Raw genomic sequence first — 18,504 nt, 5'->3', positions numbered from 1 at the left:
TGTGTGGAGACCACTACATCACGTCGTCCACTGTTGTTTCTCTGTCTGCCCGTGCCCACCTAGGCATCAGTCTTAGTTTAAGAATGTGGGCACAGAATATAACTCAGCTGCATGTGAAGATTTTATAGATTATTGCCTGCCTTGATGAGCACTGTCCAACCGCAATATATTAATATGCATGGGCAAAAAGGCTTCAGACTGTTATGTTTTCACTCCTGGTCCAAAAGCACATGCAGATTCAAGTACAACTTCTCATCTAAACGGCAGCAAGCTGGTTTATTTATATAACATAATATTCCACTGGTGTCCATGTCCTCAGACATGACTAGGAAGTGTATCTTACTTTGTGTTTGCATAGCAAAATGGGGTCTTTATCCACGCCTTAGGCTCTGAGGCACTGTTGTGATAACACAATAAACACTGCTATCACCGCCCATGGAAATGCACTCTACATGCTTCACTCTCTGTGTCAAGCTGCCATCTGCATGTTGGCTCTAAGCGCCTTGCATTCATTAGATATACCAAGACAACTGAAGCATCTGAGTTTTGGTTGTTTGGTGTGGTTTTTTTAAATCACAGAAGCGAAAGAGCAGACATTCTTAACAAAAAAACCCAAACTTGTAAGACACACATTTATCATTTAAAAATGGCAAATTCTGCAAAAATAAAATGGTAATATGGTAGAGAAAAACAAATTACTAGCACGGAGGAAAATTATTATCAGTCCGTTTTGCAAGGAAGCAGAAAAGGGTACGCTGAAAATCTGTGACAACACTAGCACTGAGGAACAATGGGCTCTGAAAGAAACATGATTCTGCCTTCGCCAAATTATAAGCCTCTGAAAGGCTTATGATGTAATTTTTGGAAATTCTAAATGCTTCCTGTGCTATGCTCTCTATTTGTACCCATGAATGGTTATCTTGTAAATAATATAGAAAAACATAATGCTTCAGATGACGCAGAGTACCTGAGGTCTGGCAGTAACACTGGCGTGCACAGGGTCATAGCTCTGCTTGTGAGAATCACAAGACACAGGAAAGCTTGATGCCCAACATCCCCCTGGGACACAACATCTATCCCACCCAGCAGAAGACGACATTTATCCATCGATCCCCTCCAGCTCTGGAGTAGTGACAACGTAGAGACAGCCTGGATGGCTACGTCTCTCCTGCACCCTTTGGAGGGACACAGTGACCTTGCAAACCCAGGAAGAGTGTTACAGCTATGCCGCGGTCAATGCAAGCTCCATCTCCTCTCTCTGCAAAGCAGGAGAGGCCTAGGAGGCAGACAACCTGTGGAGGCAGGTTTTCCACACTACATGTAGCAAAGCACATTCTCATTGATGAGCTCTGCAAGCAGACAAGTTCCAGTTCAGTGCAAGACGCTCCATGCCACACGGTCACCTGAGGAACTAAATGCTTCTTACGAATCTCAGGGAAGATGTTCCCACATGAATGGATCTACATGTACAGAGGGGAGAGCATTAGGGTTTCCCTCCCAGATTTGGGAAGTCTGCAGTCATTCCTGCAGAATTCATTCCGTGCTCCAAATTAAACAGCTTCCATTACAGCTTCTCTCCCAACAGCAGCTTTTATCCTTAAAATCTAGATGTACACCTCTCAGCGTGCCCCATAGGAACACTATAAATAGACATTTGAGGATGAATGGTTCCACTACGACCACAAAAAGTCATGGAAAGCACTTCTTATTTCTCTGAGGGACTGGACCAGATCAGCCAGCCCATTTCCCAGGAGCAGCCCTGACTATGACCATGGGTCACTGCAGCCCCACTTCAGGCATTTTCAATCCCCTATTGTAAACCAGTAAACCTGAACTCCACTACTGCTCAGTCTGGCTAAACGTTCATATTACCCCTATTTAATTTTTCACCAACTACTGCTGTGCTCTAACTGCCAAACACTTCACCAAAACTCCAAACCACACAAGATGGATGGAAGGCAACAGGCGATTTGTACCTCCGTGCACTCTCATACTCTCTTGGGGATAAAGGCAGTCGCTCAACATATGACTTTACCGTTATATCTTGCAACATTTTATTAATTTCCTCATTGTCAGGGAACTGTTCCAGAATTTGCTTAATGAACTTCCCATACCAGCTAAGCCATGGGATGTGCCCAGTGCACAAAAATGCAAGTTTTAAACACTTTTCATTCACTTAACAGAAAGCATGTTACATGACAAATTTATAGCCATAGTTCACATCCTTATATGCAATCTTCACCATTTGTGGTCTCCCTATATAGAGAACAAAATTAGACTACCAGCATACACTCCGTTATGCTTGGGCCATTAACAAGGTGAAGGATGTCATGAATATTACAGCAGATCTGGCACCAGTTAAAGCGAGTCTGCATAGATGAAGGAGCAATCATTAAGGCTTTACAGACTCGCTTTCCTCCAGACTGTCAAAAATCCCCCCCACATGCCCTCAAGTGCTGGAGTTCGGTTTTGATCTCTGATTTAGCTGAAAGATGTGTAAAAGCAGGCACAACGTTATCTGTTGACTAAGTGCCTGAGACAGCCCTGTGTGTTGTTTATTCCAGTGAGTGCATAAAATATCTTGTGGTCATGAAACGTGTCAGAATTATGTCTACTTTGAACAGAAATATACAATTATCCTGTTCATAAAGCATAAACCTCTCTCTCGGCAAGAAAACTCAACTCATGATATTTCTGCAAAGAAATACTGCTACAGGAATCCCAGTGCACCTTTGGGAGGACAGTACTTTCCCTTTTATATCCCTCCTTTTTTAAGCATATGTTTAGCTGTTCTATTTCAGGAATGCATGGGAAAGGCTACATAGTTCAAAATGAGAAAAACAATATTCTGTGGAAGCAGATCCAATTTGAATTACAAAGCAATATCAGACCTGTATGGACACAATAGGAAAACAGAATTCATTAAACTGGCTTCCCCCTGGATTCATAAGCTTTCTTCACCATTCAGCCTGCAGGGTAAAACCCTCAGAATCCTTCTCCAGCAAACATTTTGGTTTCTGCGTAAGCAGAGAATCCTCTGGAGAGAGAGGAGGCAGAGAGAGGTTAGAAAATGCAATTCCTTATGTGCATCTCAGAGACGTGCCAAACATTATGTAGGGCACAAACCAGCTCTGCAGGATCACCATGAACGTAGCTCTTCTTGTCTTCTCTGAGTACTGTCAAATCAGTGAATTAGGAATTTCAAACAGGATTTATATGTCACCGTGCCTACCTGCTTGTAAAAAACCAGAAACTAGGAGAGCGGTAAAAAACCCACTTTGATGCAGTGAACAGAAAAAAAACGTTCCCTCCTCAACAGATTACCTGTGTAGCCAAGACTGACAGCAAAGAGGTTTGCTTCATAGAGAAGAAGGGTAATACAAATAATACCAGTAACAATGAGACAGGCAGCAAGTAAGAGAACCACAGAGGTCAGTTTGGGGCAGGAGAGGAGCGAGGACATCACAGGCGTAACTAGCAACCTGCCTGGACATCAAGGAGAATATACTACCTCTGGGCCATACCTGCCTACGCTTGGTAGAGTTTTCATCTTTCTTGGAGTACCACCAAAGCACAGCTTGGCTAAGGAGAAGGAAGGCACCAAAATCGCTATTAGAAATCAGTGCCCTCAAAATGAGCAAAAGCTCCACCTGTGGACTGTGGGGAGAAGAAGAAAGAAGGGGAAGGCACCTAAATCCACATCTGCATCTTCCCTTTTGTTTCCTAATCAATAAAAATACGGCTAGCTAGAGCTCTTAAAAGCAAGTTAACGGAAACACATCAAATGCAACATAAGTTCCTCCATCTTCAGAACACTGGCTATATATGGAAAAACTGAAAAGGAAGTACAACTCTCTTGCGGTTTTTGGATTACAATGATACTTCTGATCACAAAGCAACAACAGCATAAATATTCACGAGTAAAAAAGAACTGTAAAAAGACAGATGTTGGAGCTAGGAATACAGAAACATTCAGTTTTTATCTATTTTTTCAGGACACAAGATATCCACTGAACTACTTATCACCTCATGACAGAAAACTATGTATCATTTCCTGTAAACAAGACAGGATGTCTAAATAAATTCTAACACAACAAAAAAAATTAAAAGATGTGAATATTCATACAGAAGAGTATGTTGGCGGTGCTAAGAGTTTTAACAGGAAATTCATCTAGGGAGGAAGGGAGGTTTAGTTTTCAAAAATTATTTGTTTCCTTTCGCTACATGAAAACCCCTGCAGGACATCAAAACATTTCCATTATTTCTGAACCACCCCAGTATCATTTAGGATTTCACATAACAGTGCAAATGTAAAGAATGGGCAAAAATCTGTGCTAGAAAGACTGAAAGTGCTGGATCTCAATTTAAAAATACGTAAATTCCATTAAGGCTTTGGGAAAGACATAAAAAAACGTAATATGAGTTGAGAGGGGTCAGCCTAGTAGACCATGAAACTAAAGATTTTTCTGATTTTAGAATCAATGAAAAGAAATTAAATTGGTAAGAATAAATCAGTTAATGAACAAGAAGGTGAAGAAACTGAAGTTTCTAAGCTATGACCTGGCTGTTATAAAACCTGATCATTATAAATTGCAGTTAGCAAAACAAAGACATACGATTAGGATACTGTAAAAGCCTTACAACTATGCAGACCATTACAGGTAAGTTACAGGATGTATACAAACACACAGATATGCACATCACCCTGTGCAGAGAGCATGTTACCACAACACAATTATAACAAGTGAGTCAAGATAATTCACTGAGACTGCAGTAAACTACAAAAGATTACCAAAAAAAAAAAAAAAAAACCACCACGCAAAAAAACCACCAAAACCCACCCACCAAAATATAACATGAAACTTCAAAAACCAGTAATCTGGTAATCACCGTCCAAAGATCATCATCAAAATGATGACCCAAAAAAGCACCTTGGGGGAAAAGTAAGTAATGATTAGTACAAATCTATAACAATTCTTTGAACATCCTCTGTGAAATAATTACCAGAATCAGCAAACCAGGGAATTATGTTTATCAGCAGATCTAGGTTTCTGTTGTGTATCCAACACAGTGTACTGCCCCACTTCCAAAATAGTAGAAATCATAACTTAGAAGTGCCATGAATTCAAGCACTGTGAAAAGGATTGAAAACTGTCTGGAGGACTGAAGAAAACGGTAATGAAAAAGAGATGCAACTGGTGAGTTAGGTGATGGCCTCAGAAGGGTATTGCAGGAGTCTGGGTTTAGGCATGGTATTGATATCTTCATCCACGATGGAGAAGGCAGTAAGCTAAGAGCTGCTGAAAGGCAAGAGTTGAAATCAAAACCAGTGGGTCTGCAAGCCAGAATTACAACTCATATTTCCCCTCCTGCTCCAACCCAACCCAACCTGCTGTGGTTCTTGCTACATTCACAAGCTGCACGAGCCTCTAACAGGGAGGTGGCAAGTTATTTACACAAACCTAACTGCAACAGAGCTCACCTCTTGACACCTTAAAGCAAACATAAAGTGAAAAATAAGGAGGGAAACAGATTAGGGTAGTAAAAACTACCTTAGCGGTTGGGATCATAGATTTATGAACGACGTGTTCCTTCACTGGAAGGAGTTTCTAAATAACAGAATAAAACCAAAAACAGGTACAAACTCTGGAAGGGTGTAGTCAATACTGCCACCTTCTCTGCAATGTACCATGTAACTGCTGAAATCTCTACACAACTGGAGTCTTACTCTCTGGCCCACACATACCAGCATCCAACTCCTGGAATTTCTTCTTCTGCAGTAGTATTTCTCCCCCCTTTACTTAAGTTAAAACTCAGGCCAACTACACGAATTACTTTGTGCGGTCTCATCATCACAACACGAATCAAGCATTCCCTTGTTGTGTTTTCCCTGAAATGACACCATAAACTCTTCTGGGCAAGATACAAACCAGCCTCTGATTCTCAAAAAGCTACAGGATGAAAATTGCTACTTATTTGGTGCATGCACAAAAAATAACGAGAATTGTCCTGAACACATTGTCCTGAAACTGTGTAGATTACCGTTCATTTTTCACTTAGATGTGCCACTCCTTTTGCTTTAATGCCCACAAGCCAGCAGCATCGTTAGGTTTGGGGACTGACGATTCCTGCTCAAGTCTTCTCCGTTCTGACGGCTGTGAAGTACCAACTGCCAGACCCTGTGAGAAAACTAATCCGGAAATCCTGGCAATGTGAGTGGATTCTCCAGTCAAAACAGAAAAGCCTCCCTGGATCTGCACCTAGCAACTGGCGGGGGCACCGCGAGCTGCTGGAGCGATTTCATGTGAACAGCTGAGTCTGCACGCTGAATCACTCACGGCACCGTCTGTGAAAGCCTCTGCTCTTTCCTTCCTTTTCCCCGGATGGAGCGAAAGAAAATTCACATAGAGCAGGAGCGAGCAGAGTCAGTGTGTTTGGTGCACTCCACCTGTTGGCACACTGAACGTCTGGACAGAAATCCTTGAAGTCACCAAGTTCAGGCTGGCACTGCACAGCTTCAGAGTTCAACTCACACCCCCGGAGTTCAACTGTCCCACCTAACACAAGGGCAACCATCACTCTCTGACTGTGAAGTATTTATCTTTGTTACCCAATTTTAAAGTAACAGAGTGAAAGTGAAGGATCAGCTGTATTTTATTCTGAAAAGCCTAAAGCAATAGCATTAAAAGTACATTCTATAGCATCTCTGTGGTGTGCATAGCACTCCATAGAGCATCTCTGCATTTTTGCAGTTACTGTTCAAAGAAACAACCACGTCTCATTTCTCACTATAGGGCTTGGAGTTTGTGTCCGTAAAAATAAAAACAAAATCAAAAAACCACCACCAACTGATGTCCTGGTCTCCTGGTCCTGCAGAGTACTTTTGTATTAGACTCTGTTGCTAAGAGCATTGGGGGGAAAAAAAAAATCAAGAATCTGTCATCCCAGAAGAGATTACAGGTTCAAATCCAAGATTACAGCCACAGATCCCATGCACAGTTTTTTTGTAAGCACCTATTAAAACTAGCGCTACTCCTAGTTTAACTACCACCAACTGTTTAAGATGCTCCAAATAATACTTTAGATTTTCCACTTAGGAGGACAGTGTTATGAACACAGTTACCATTTACGTTTTAGTATCAGAACTATAAAATATATCTTTAGTCGTTCACAAAATCTTTTTTTTTTCTTTTTGAAAACAGAGACTGGATCCATACTAAAACTACTAAAACCCTTCAAGCATTTTGGGGTGTTGAAATCCACCACCCATGCTAGCAAACTTGTTAGGGCATTGCCTGACAAAAATCCGGTCTGTGCCAATTAGCATTCTTGCTGACCAGTTTCCAGGCATCGCCTGGCGGACAGAAGGGTCCAGGAACCATTCCCAAAAGGCCGTTCACACACAGACACTCTGTTTTGGAGACAAAAACGTTTGACTAGCCTCCATGCCTGGAAACAATACAAATACACCATTACAGTCTGAACTTTATGCATCAATTTCCACAGGATTTCACCATTAACTAAAAATTGTTTGTGACTGCTTTTTGGTCTCTTTATATTTAATAAATTATTAAGTCCTGTTGTAAATTCTCCTGATACTTTTTGGGTTTGGGGGGATGAGGGGATTGTTTGTTTGTTTGTTTTGATTTTGCAATCCCATTTCTTTTTTGCTTCTGCTGCAGTTACGTAAAAGATCAAAAAAAGTGGGCAAACAGACTGACTATATGAAAAAGGTTTTACACAGTGTCGTCAGAAATACCCAAAGTTATCTTTGCAACATGTGCCCTTTTATAATAAGTTTACATATTTACAACATCAGGACAAAAAATGGCCAGGTGCAGATCTTGATTTTGGGGGTTTTTTTAAAGCACAATTCTTTTCCAAAGAGAGTTGCGATGGGGAAAATATCGTTGCGAGATAATACGTTTGCAGGGAGCAAAGCACATCTTCAATCCAGATTGTTTACTTCTTCCTGGGGTTTAAGTAAACAAGAGAAAAATAACAAGTGTTTTTAATAAAGATGTTGACTCATTCGACATTTTACTAAAGGAAGCCTTTAAAGAGCAATCATTCTGCAGCCACTTAATACTTATGTTTCTTACTGTAACTGTCTTGAATGGCCAGATTTCCAATTGCTGCAGGAGTTATTTCTGCTTGAGAACCGCTCTGCTGAGAAAGAGCTCATCGTATATAGCCCATACCTTCTCATTTCCAGCTGTGAGCAACCTTGAGAAATTTTATGCATTAACTTAACCTTATACATATACTTAACCTTATACAGATTGGTATGATCCATTTTACCTCAAGTTTCCAGCACTACTTTCAGTCAAAGGAAACTTTTCCTCTAAATGTAACAATACTAGAGCACCAACATTCATTCTTCATCCCTGGGTCCTCCTTAATTGAGTTTCTCTCCCATGAACAGCAACCATGAATAGGATGATTACTATTCACACTTGGCCTATACTGCCATAATTAACTGTGAGCTGGAGAACAGCATCTATCTTGACAGCACACTGAAATGGCAAGAGCTGATTATCAACACACCTCCATCAAAAACAACGTGTTAAACGTTTCCTCCTGAAAAGAGGAAAACAGGAACACTTTTATGAACCGAGTGCCTGTAGCTGGAAAGGATAAAATAAACTGACAGTGGAGGAGTGAAGGAAGAAAGAGTATTTAGGGCCTTTTTTTTTTTTAGTTTTATGCCAGAAAGAAAAAGATTTAGTATTAATTTAACTACTGCTGAATTACTACAGTTGTGTTTTCACTATCAGACAAGGAATTAAAACAGAGTGAGAACAAGGTAATCTGATAGGAACAAAAAGACGATTTGTAAGGTCTAGAAAGGATCTTCGAGAAAGCAAGGCTAGGGAGAAGAATGAGGCTGTATTTATGCAAACAAAGAATGAAGGAACAGACAAGCAGCCTCAGCTGAAGGAAGAACTATGAGGAGATATACTCCATATGCAGCAGGGAAAGACACAGCAGAAGTCATCTGATGACAGCTTGACTGTAACAGGAAAAGGAGAGAAAGATTATCTGGACATTATGAACCTTGCCAACAGGTTGATATTATCCACACCAGGGAGTGGAGGGGGAGTGCAAAAAGAGAGAGAGTAAGAAGATGAAGATGGCCATTTTCAGTATGTTTGGTTTAATAAGCCAAAATATCCAGAAGGACAGAGCCCTGTGCTACAGAAAACAAGCATTTTATCACAGAAAGATTACTCTCCAGTCATCATTTTGAGGGAGAAAAATCAGCTGCCATTTCTCCCGTTCTTTAACCTCAGTGTTTAAACCTTGAGTTTTTAATATACTGTCTGTTCCAGGGGACCAGCAACAACCATATAGGCAAAATCCAGACTCCCTATTTCACCTTCCCATAGAAAAGGCACTAACCTCTTCGTTTGTTAAAGGTCATTTCAGGAGAATTGATATATGTTATTAAGTCATTCCTGACCTACACAGAAACTTCAACCTAGGCAAATACAACCAAAAAGTGAAAATACAGTACCTCCTCACCAATGATTCATTTTGGCTCTAATCTTAGGCCAATTAATTCTGCCAAATGATTGCTTCTCGGCAGCAATCTGTATCAGTGTGCTGAAGATGCCTCCGGAGGCGAGAGAGCATCTCAAGGTGAGAGAATGCCTCATGAGGTGCCAAAAGCCCTTTCAAGGCCAAAGAGTGTACGAAGTTCCTGCAAGCAGAAAGCACCCTGTATCTCACAGGAGCCACCTTCATGGGATCAAACCGATGATTTGCAGTTTGGAGATCTAAGCTGCGCTGCATCGTATTACTGCTTTTCCAGTTGCCTTTTATTATTACTACAGGTCCACCTCTACTGTTTAGCCAGTGTCCAAACATGCATGACAATAAAGAATGTGAAAGTTTTTATTCAAAGGTGTAAGAAAAATGAAAGGTGGGTAAAAGTTAAAAGATTATACTTACATATTAAATCAGTAACTATCCTTTTAGCTTGTCCCTGTTGACTAGCTAACTTTGTCTAAGGATACTTGCATTTTTCATATTTTTTTCCTCCACACTGCAGCACCAGGTCTTACCAATATATTGAAATACTTATCATCTACACTGTTCGTATTTACTGAAATACATGTTTGTCTTCAACCCTGTGTCGGGTAAGTCCTTAAGCATGCATGTAAGTTCCCCCACCTTTGTTCACTAGCAACCAAAACATGAATTACAATGCCAATTGCAATACACAGGAAATACACAGTTAAAATGAAAGGCCAGAGCATCATCTTGAGGATAGAGAATTTTCAGATTTTGTTCATTAATCAGACAACATGGAGTGTGGAAAAACCCTAATTCAACATCACTAATAAGCTTTATCCAACACAAAAGCAGCTCAGCTGCAGTTAGTATATATTGGATAAAATCCTACATAAGCCAACTTTGTAAGTGTTTTCATTTAAGAATAACAAGAAAGAACAACAGAGTTCGTGAACTGGTAGCAACACGTAAGTATTACACATAGATACGTGCCTTTCCCCTACCAGAGAAACAGAAATCAACGTTAAGCAAATGCTGAGCTTCACAGACACTTACCAAAATGCGTCAAGACAATTAATTTCTTAATTTGTAAATGAGAACTCCCAATACCCTAGCAACTTTCTAGTAGCACTTTCTACTCCTTGTTTCCTTTTCAGCCCTGGAAGGAGGTAAGAGCACATCCATAAGTGCTATCAAAAAGAAAACATGTTACTGCAAATTCCATCAAACACACACATGAAACGACAACAGAGGTAACTTTAACCCATAGGCTTAGCTTAATTGGAGAGGCTTCTCATCTGCAGCTCTCACCAAGAGTACCTGTTATAACTGTACAATTAGAGGCTCAAGCATTAAGTTAGGAATACAAACCCTAGTATGCGGTTTCTAAAACGCGTCAACCGAACATGGCACAGAATCCATCCTAACTTGCATCCCCTTCCTTATCTCGTCTTTCTATTTTGAACCGTTACAGCATCATCCCAGCAGCTCAAGATGCTGGTTACAGTTCTGACATCGCTTACAGGATAAATATAAATTCACTAAATCTCCTGCCTGCTGCCTACATAATCCCTTAACCTTTCCCCTTCCGCAGCTATGGTTCTCTGCCGCCTTCTCATCTCTGGCCTCTCTGCTCTCTTCATTTCTCATGCTGCCTTCCCTTTCCCACTTACTTATCCAAAGCATCCACATTCAGCATATCTTCGCAGTGAGATTCACGGACACTGCTCTTTTACCTCACAGCCTGCTTGTTGTTTTGGTTTTTAAACTTTACTGAGGGATGGGAATTTTAAAGAGAGTTCTTTGGTTAACAGATTTCTATTAAATGTAGCATCTGCCTGCAAGACGCAGACCAAGCAGAAAATATTAAGCAAGAAGGCAAGTTTCTAGGCATCAATGTGCTACAACAAGAACTAGACAGGACAATGTATGTCACATTTAAAAGGGGGGAAAAAAAAATCAAGCTAGTAAATTATTAGCCAAACTACAGGCAGCAGTATTCAAACTGCACAGAAACTACTTCTGAATTAAGATTTAAAAAGACACAAGGCCATCTTACACTATAGGACCACCAGCAGCAGAAAGAAATGAGCCTTCTCAGTTTTTTACTTTTTTACCTCATTTACCTCATATTACCCTCATTTTTACTTGTGCAAAATAAGGTAAAAGGTCTAAGAACAGACCACAGGTAAACCAAAGCTTTGCTCTGCTTGTCTTCTTGCTGATTTCTAAAGCGATTTTTAAAAATTATGTCTTCTCCTTGCTCAAAAGCTGGACATACACAGAAATTCAAGTTTGTTCTTTTAAACGACAATCAAATAATCATTTAGATACATACAAAAAAAATCAGTAGTGTAGCCAGGTGATATTTTTGGGGATATCTATACAGATTTTTGTTTGGGAAAGCTCATAGGAAGCAAAACCTGTGTCATTATAAAGGCCCCATTACTACCCAATTTTACATGTGGGCTGAGGCACAAGAAGATCCAGTCATACAGTATTTCTACAAATAAACGCACAGACAGCAAAGTTCACTACCACTGTCAATAATAAGCTCCAGCTGAGAGAAAAGCCTTATTCATGCCAACCTTACCTCCAGTTTTGCATACTGGACCTGAACAGCTCAAGGAGTAAAATAAAACTTTTATTAATTTAAAAATTAAGTAATACATTAAATGTAGCATTTTTCTAGAGCGAGCTTATAATGTTGTATTAACCTCTAGTAGACTCTAAATAAATTTAGAGTTATAATGGTTACTAAAACACACTTACTCATGTCTTTAAAAACTTAAGGAACAGTAGCACGCTCAAGAGTCATTTCAGTTAAATGAGGTATACTGAAGCCCATGCCTTATTTAAAGCATGCCAGCGGTACCAGCGAACCCAAGATGTACTTACATATTTAATAACAAACAGTCTACCATAACAGGACCTTGATGGCTAACTACTCACAACTGATATAAGTAGAAGTAATCTTACAGAATAAGTCAGGCAAAAAAAAAGAAATCTTTTTCTTTACTACTTAAGATGTTTAGGCTAGTGTTAGTAAAAGGTTAATTAGATGCTTGAAATTTTTGCATGAAGCCTGCAAAAAGGGGAGTAAAGCGCTCGTTATGTCAATGACTCAGAAAATAAGTATCTCATTAGTACCTCCAGAAAGGAGGTCTTCCTGCTGCTCCAGACACATTTCCAATAGTTTTGAAGACCTACTTCCCCCACTGCCCTCTTTCAAGCCTCGGTTCTCTGCTTTATCAAGCAGCCTGCACAAGCAGGTCACCTCTCTCTCTTGCACATGGAAACAGACAGTGGCCACTGGCCCTTCAGGCTGTTTTTCGTAACCTCTCCATTTTAGCTGTGCCACTGCAACTTCACCCTACTGCTGCTGTAAGACTGCCCGATGTCCCAGAGAGGCTTCACAAACAAAAAAAAAAACCATAGGAAAATAAATGTCATCACAAGAATTAGTTAAGCGTCCCTCGGGCACCAGCCCTTTCCTGTGTCTGTCACTGCTTCGGCTAATTTGCAGTCACAAAGTCTCTCAGATGAGGAGGACGACATACTGAATCCCGACCTTTGAGCTGCAAACCTAGCCTTGAGCAACTTGGTGACCTACATGGCAGCTGCACAGCTCGATAACTAGTTGGCTGGAGTCTGCAAATGCATGATTCATCTCTGATTCTCCCCACACCACCGCATATGCTGTCATTAGACTGTTTGCTATAAAATGTAATTTCCAAAAGCAGGCTTTATTAGCCTGTTGGCTTGCTGAAACCCTGCTTTGAAAGAACTTAAATAGTAAAAAGAAAAATTTATTTTATTTTCCTACCTAAACACTATGAAATTTACACAGGGAGAAAAAAAAAATACACATATATATGCAGCACCTAAATAATCTGCTCCCACTTACTTTTCCTAACACTACCTCCCAATGTTTTAGCTGAGTAACACACAATTCTGGTTGCTCATTTTGTAAGGCTAAAGATCTACAGTGCATCCGCAAGGATTTTAATTAGCAGACATCTCTGCACTGACGTGGTACTCGGACACTGGCCCATGTGTGCAAGCCAGCTGCTGGAAAGATATACTTGAAAAAGTAGGGTTTGGCAAAACTTCGTGCGCTAAAACGCAGCAAATCATCAGCTATGTACATGACCATCCAGACTAGCTGCATAGCTCCCCTCCTTTCCCCCTGAAAATGCACAGCTAGAATTTCAGTCGTCACTGTTCCTTACTGCATCCCATGTCCTTAAGAGACTCTGTTGGCATTTCTCAGTGTTGTAGAATTAGGCTTTCTTATCCTCTCAATGACCAAAACACAGCTGTCCAACATGTTCCAGCTGGCACAACCCTGGCATCTCTGCTGTTAACCCAGCAGCACATCATCTGGGCTATTTTGTCCCGCTGAATATGCATCAATATGCATATATACAGCTAATTCGCGCCTTTTTTTTTCCATTCAAAAATAAAATTGTAGCATTGTGAAAACTCCTAGCAAGTTTTGTCCACATGATGAAGTTCAAATACAGATCTGATCGAGAGGCTAAACACAAAAAGTTGAGTGGTTTGGGATTTGTTAGTCTAGTGTCTTATCAGCTACACACATACAAGAGGATAAATAAATTATACAGCTAAATTATATCTCCTCTGCATATACGGTGACAGGTGAGGGGTAGCTATCTATAGATAGGATTAAGCAGTTTGAAGCGTGTGGCACAGGAAAGAGTGAAAGGTAATTCAGAACTATGAAATGTCACCATTAATTGCATGTTTCTGCTGAAGTGACCAAGAGCAAAGTACTTCCTCACACTACGATCTGCATTTACGTGTTTAGAATTTCAGTATGTAAAAATCCTAGGGGAAAAAAAACAGGAGCCATTCCCACCTTTTAAATATTTTTGGTCAGTGTGCAGACTCAGCAAAACAAGTTCTAGACAAGTTTATAGTAGAATTCTGTTTTCAGGATTACCCTTAGAACTGTAACAGTTAAAACATTTTCAACTGTGGCATAAAACACTTTTCCCCTGCATGCATTACATGTGGAATGAGCCACAACAATGCAATATGATTCAACTGGTTCTGAGCTCATTACCTCACCTTGCACTATATAACACCTAAAGTAATGACTGTTCTTTTCTACCCTGTAGGCATTGAAGGGCATACTCTTAGCACGTGTAAATCTGTTGAGTGCTGTAAATCTACAGAGCTGTAATGACACCATCTCAAATTCTGACTTTAAATTCATCATTCTTTAAAGAGACTAGTTTTTAAAGATGCCAAATAAGTTATGCAAAGCTTGCATTAACCTCCGAGAAAAGACTCCGAAGGCCATTCTGCTTCTTACCCATTAATGCTATGATCTCATAACCATGCTACTCATTAACAAGAGCACTACAATGATACAGGTACAAGATGTTTCAGCAATTTCCTGTTACTTCCAGGCTACATGCTGTTTGAGTGTAACTAGTACACAAGTACAGACTGTGAGAGGAGTGGCTGGAGAGCAGCCCTGCAGAAAGGGATCTGGGGGTGCTGGTGGACAGCAGGCTCAACAGGAGCCAGCAGCATGCCCTGGCAGCCAGGAGGGCAAACCGCATCCTGGGGTGCATCAAACACAGCATAGCCAGCCGGTCAAGAGAGGTGATTATCCCGCTGTATTCAGCACTGGTGTGGCCTCACCTGGAGCACTGTCTGCAGTTCTGGGCCCCACAATTTAAGAAGGATGCGTCCAGAGGAGGTGGAAGGGCTGGAAGGAATGTGAGGAGCGGCTGAGGACTTTGGGTTTGTCTAGCTTGGAGAGAAGGAGGCTGAGGGGTGACCTCATTGCTCTCTACAGCTTCCTGAGGAGGGGAAGTGGAGAGGGAGGTGCTGATCTCTTCTCCCTGGGATCCAGTGATAGGACGCGTGGGAATGCATCAAAGCCAGGGGAGGTTCAGACTGAACATCAGGAAGCATTCCTTTACAGAGAGAGTGGTCAAACACTGGGACAGGCTTCCTAAAGAGGTGGTCAATGCCCCAAGCCTGCCAGTGCCTTAAAAAGAGGCATTTGGACAATGCCCTTCATAATATTCTTTAACTCTTGGTCAGCCCTGAATTGGTCAGGCAGTTGGACTAGATGATCATTGTAGGTCCCCTCCAACTGGAACTATTCTATTCTCTTCTCTTCTAGTATTAAATGGCTCCTTTGAAACTAATGAAAAACAGAATTTGGTGCAAGCAAAAATGCAGCTTGCATCTCATGGCACTTGTTTTTTTCAGCCATAGTTGGTCTTTGTACAAGACCACCAACTTGAGTTAAAGCTGTGGATATTTCATACTGCCAGAGAGACTGAAAGACCAATTGTGAGTGACAAGCAACTTCCTAAAAGACCACTGACATCTTCCGATGCCAAGCTCATCTCAGTGATTCGATGGATGCCACGGAAATTTCAGAGTAACTTGGTTTCTAATGTTTGCAGTTCAAGAATCTGTAAGACATCCATAAAGCATCAGAGTTTGGGTCTTGTCAGGACACCTAAAATACCTCTGCTTGCACACACTACACACATTGCTGCACCACCAGAACTTCACAGACTCCTTACTCTTCGCCTCTTTATCCTTGTTACTTGAAGGAATAAAAAGGGACTAAGTAATTAGGGAGAGGGACTACAGCAAAGTTGCTTTCTTTCCAACTGTACAACTACTATCACCGAAAATCCTCCTGTAAGTTATCTTTTGCCTTAAATTCCGAGGAAGGGGGAGCAGCACTTCGTTCTGAACCCTGCCCGCTATCTCCGGAACAGCGTTTCCTAAGACCGCACGCCGCGGGCCTTGCTCCCAAGGCAGGGCTTTCCTGGCACCGGGGAGCAGGTCCTCCCCGCACACCACCTCTGCAGCCAGAAGTGCCCACCGGGGCGCTCCGCCATCGCGCCGCGGGACGGGGAAGGCGCCGCCGGGTGCTCCCTGTCGCCCGGGCCGCTGCTCGCCGGGCGCGCCGCAGCCCAGCGGGCTTCTCCCGCCCAGGGGGATGCCGTGCCGGGGGTGCCGGGGCACGGCAGACCCCGCGGCTCCAGCAGCGGCCGGTCGGTCTCCGCGCCGTGCTGTGCAGCGCCGTGGCGCAGCGCCGGGAGGCGGCGTAGAAGCAGCGGCTGCCCGCGCCGCAGGTGCGCGGAGCCCCGCGCAGGGGAACGGGGGTGCGGGGGCTCCCGCCGCGGCCCCGCCGAGCCGCCGCCCGGGCCCTGCGACCGGCTCCGCGCCGGGGAGCCGCCGCCTGAGTCCCAGCCCGGCTCTGCGCCCCCAGGGCCGGGGTGCCGCTGCCCGCCGAGCCGCCCCGCCGCCGCCCCTCTCCCCGCCGGCACCTGGATGTGGCAGGAGATCTCGGAGTCGTCCAGCAGCCGCACGGTGCATTTCATCTCCGGGCTCAGCGACCTGATGCTGGAGCTCCGGAACCGGATCATCCCGGCAGCCCGCCCGCCGCTGCTGCCGCCGCCGCCGCCGCCCCGCAGGCAGGCGCAGGGGGCCAGCCTGCAGCGGCGCCCGGCCGACCGCGGCACGGCACGGCGCGGCACGGCGCGGCACGGCGCGGCACGGCACGGCGGCGGCGCCGCCCCTCAGCCCCGCGGCGGCCCGCCGCCGCCCGCCATCCGCCCGCCCGCCGCGGCTGGGGCCGCCGCTGCGTCAGGCTGCGCTCCGCTCGCCGGCCTCAGCATCCTCCTGCGCCCGCCCCCGGCGCGACACGGCCCGGCCCGGCCCGGCCCGCGGGGACACCTCTCCGCCCTCACCGGCTCCCCCCGCTCCTCCGCCCCACCGACCCTGGCTGGGATCCCCGCGGGGCTCCGCTCCGTCGGGCTGGGGAAAAAAGGCAGCCCCGAGAGGGAAATGGTCAGCCCGTTTGTTTGCCTTCCCCGCCGCAGGCGTGCCTTGCCCGGCTTTGAGTGCACCTGAGCGACTGATACTCGCGTGGGAGTGCCCGGTGTCCCGCGAAGGGGGGACATCCCCTCAGCTGCCGGCGGGGAGTGGGGTACCCACGCTGCCTGCCCGCCCACAGCGTGGGTCTCCGGGGTATCCCAACACAGCCCAAAGCAGGAGGAGGACTCTGTGAAATATATATACATATATTTTGTTATATATATAACAAAATCTACCAAAGAAGGTGAGTGCGCTGTAAGGAAACAGAAGAAAATATAATGCAACCTTGTGTAAGAGTGCAAGTCTTGGAAAGTTGTTTCCTCAGGGAAAAAGAATGGTCCATTAGGGAGGAGCAGCCTCATCCCATTTGTTGTGTAAGTGGGAAAGAAAATACAGCATCCGATGGCTTCACTATTATGTTGTCCACCATAAAAGGCTATATACATTTGTGCAAAACCATGCGGGAAGCAAGCACTGAAGTTGACCAGCCTTGAAAGAGGCGTCAGCACTGTGTTGAAAAAGGAGCACTTTCAGTGTGAGATGAGAAACAGCTAGTGCGAAATGGGATGTGACTGGAACTCTACAAAGAGAAAAAAAAAAATACTGACAGCTGCACACAAGGTGTATTTCAGTCATGTTGCCTATTTGTTCTTAATCACCTGTAAACTTCCATATTTTGAAAATAGTTCTGTGTGATTGTAATGTTCTTTTGAAAACGCAATGGAAAAGCTGAAGCGCTGCTACTCCTGCCAACTCTTCCTTTGGCTTTTTGCTGGACTGCTAACAGCAGGAAATACAGACAACCACAAACAAATGAGAAGTACATAATGCTTACTGTCATCAGCTAATAAATATGCAAAGCCCTTTAATGTGGAACATAAAAGAAAAACTGTAAGTATATGCTTCTCATAAATGATAAATGCTTCCAATTGCATAGTGAATGGTGAAGCAAACCAGTGAGTGCTTAAAACAGATTATGCACCTCAATAGCCACAGTCAGCCCACAAGGTATGGAAGAAGGTCCTTATCAGCCGAGACACCAGTTGTGGACACCCACTCATTAATAATAAAATAATGCTTTTTGCCCTTCAGTCCTGCAGCATA

The 18,504-nt window shown here is 43.4% G+C and overlaps 1 protein-coding gene across 2 annotated transcripts in view; it reads right to left on the bottom strand.

Annotated features, from left to right (window-relative positions):
- Nucleotides 1-17,044, bottom strand: part of FRMD3 (FERM domain containing 3) — a 141,529-nt gene extending 124,485 nt beyond the window's left edge. Inside the window, exon 1 of one of the 2 annotated variants that reach the window (XM_075137930.1) lies at nucleotides 16,851-17,044. In XM_075137930.1, the coding sequence (XP_074994031.1) occupies nucleotides 16,851-16,949 (99 nt within the window). In that variant the 5' untranslated portion in view covers nucleotides 16,950-17,044. Of the gene's footprint in view, nucleotides 1-6,042; nucleotides 7,062-16,850 lie in introns of those variants that run through there. The other variant, XM_075137932.1, reaches the window with a different exon arrangement.
- Between the last annotated feature and the right edge of the window lie 1,460 nt (nucleotides 17,045-18,504).

The sequence above is a fragment of the Calonectris borealis genome, chromosome Z, assembly GCF_964195595.1.
Source record: "Calonectris borealis chromosome Z, bCalBor7.hap1.2, whole genome shotgun sequence".
NCBI classification, from domain to species: Eukaryota; Metazoa; Chordata; class Aves; order Procellariiformes; family Procellariidae; genus Calonectris; species Calonectris borealis.
The sequence above is the reverse complement of the archived record's forward strand: the minus strand, read 5'-3'. Positions and strand labels throughout refer to the sequence as shown.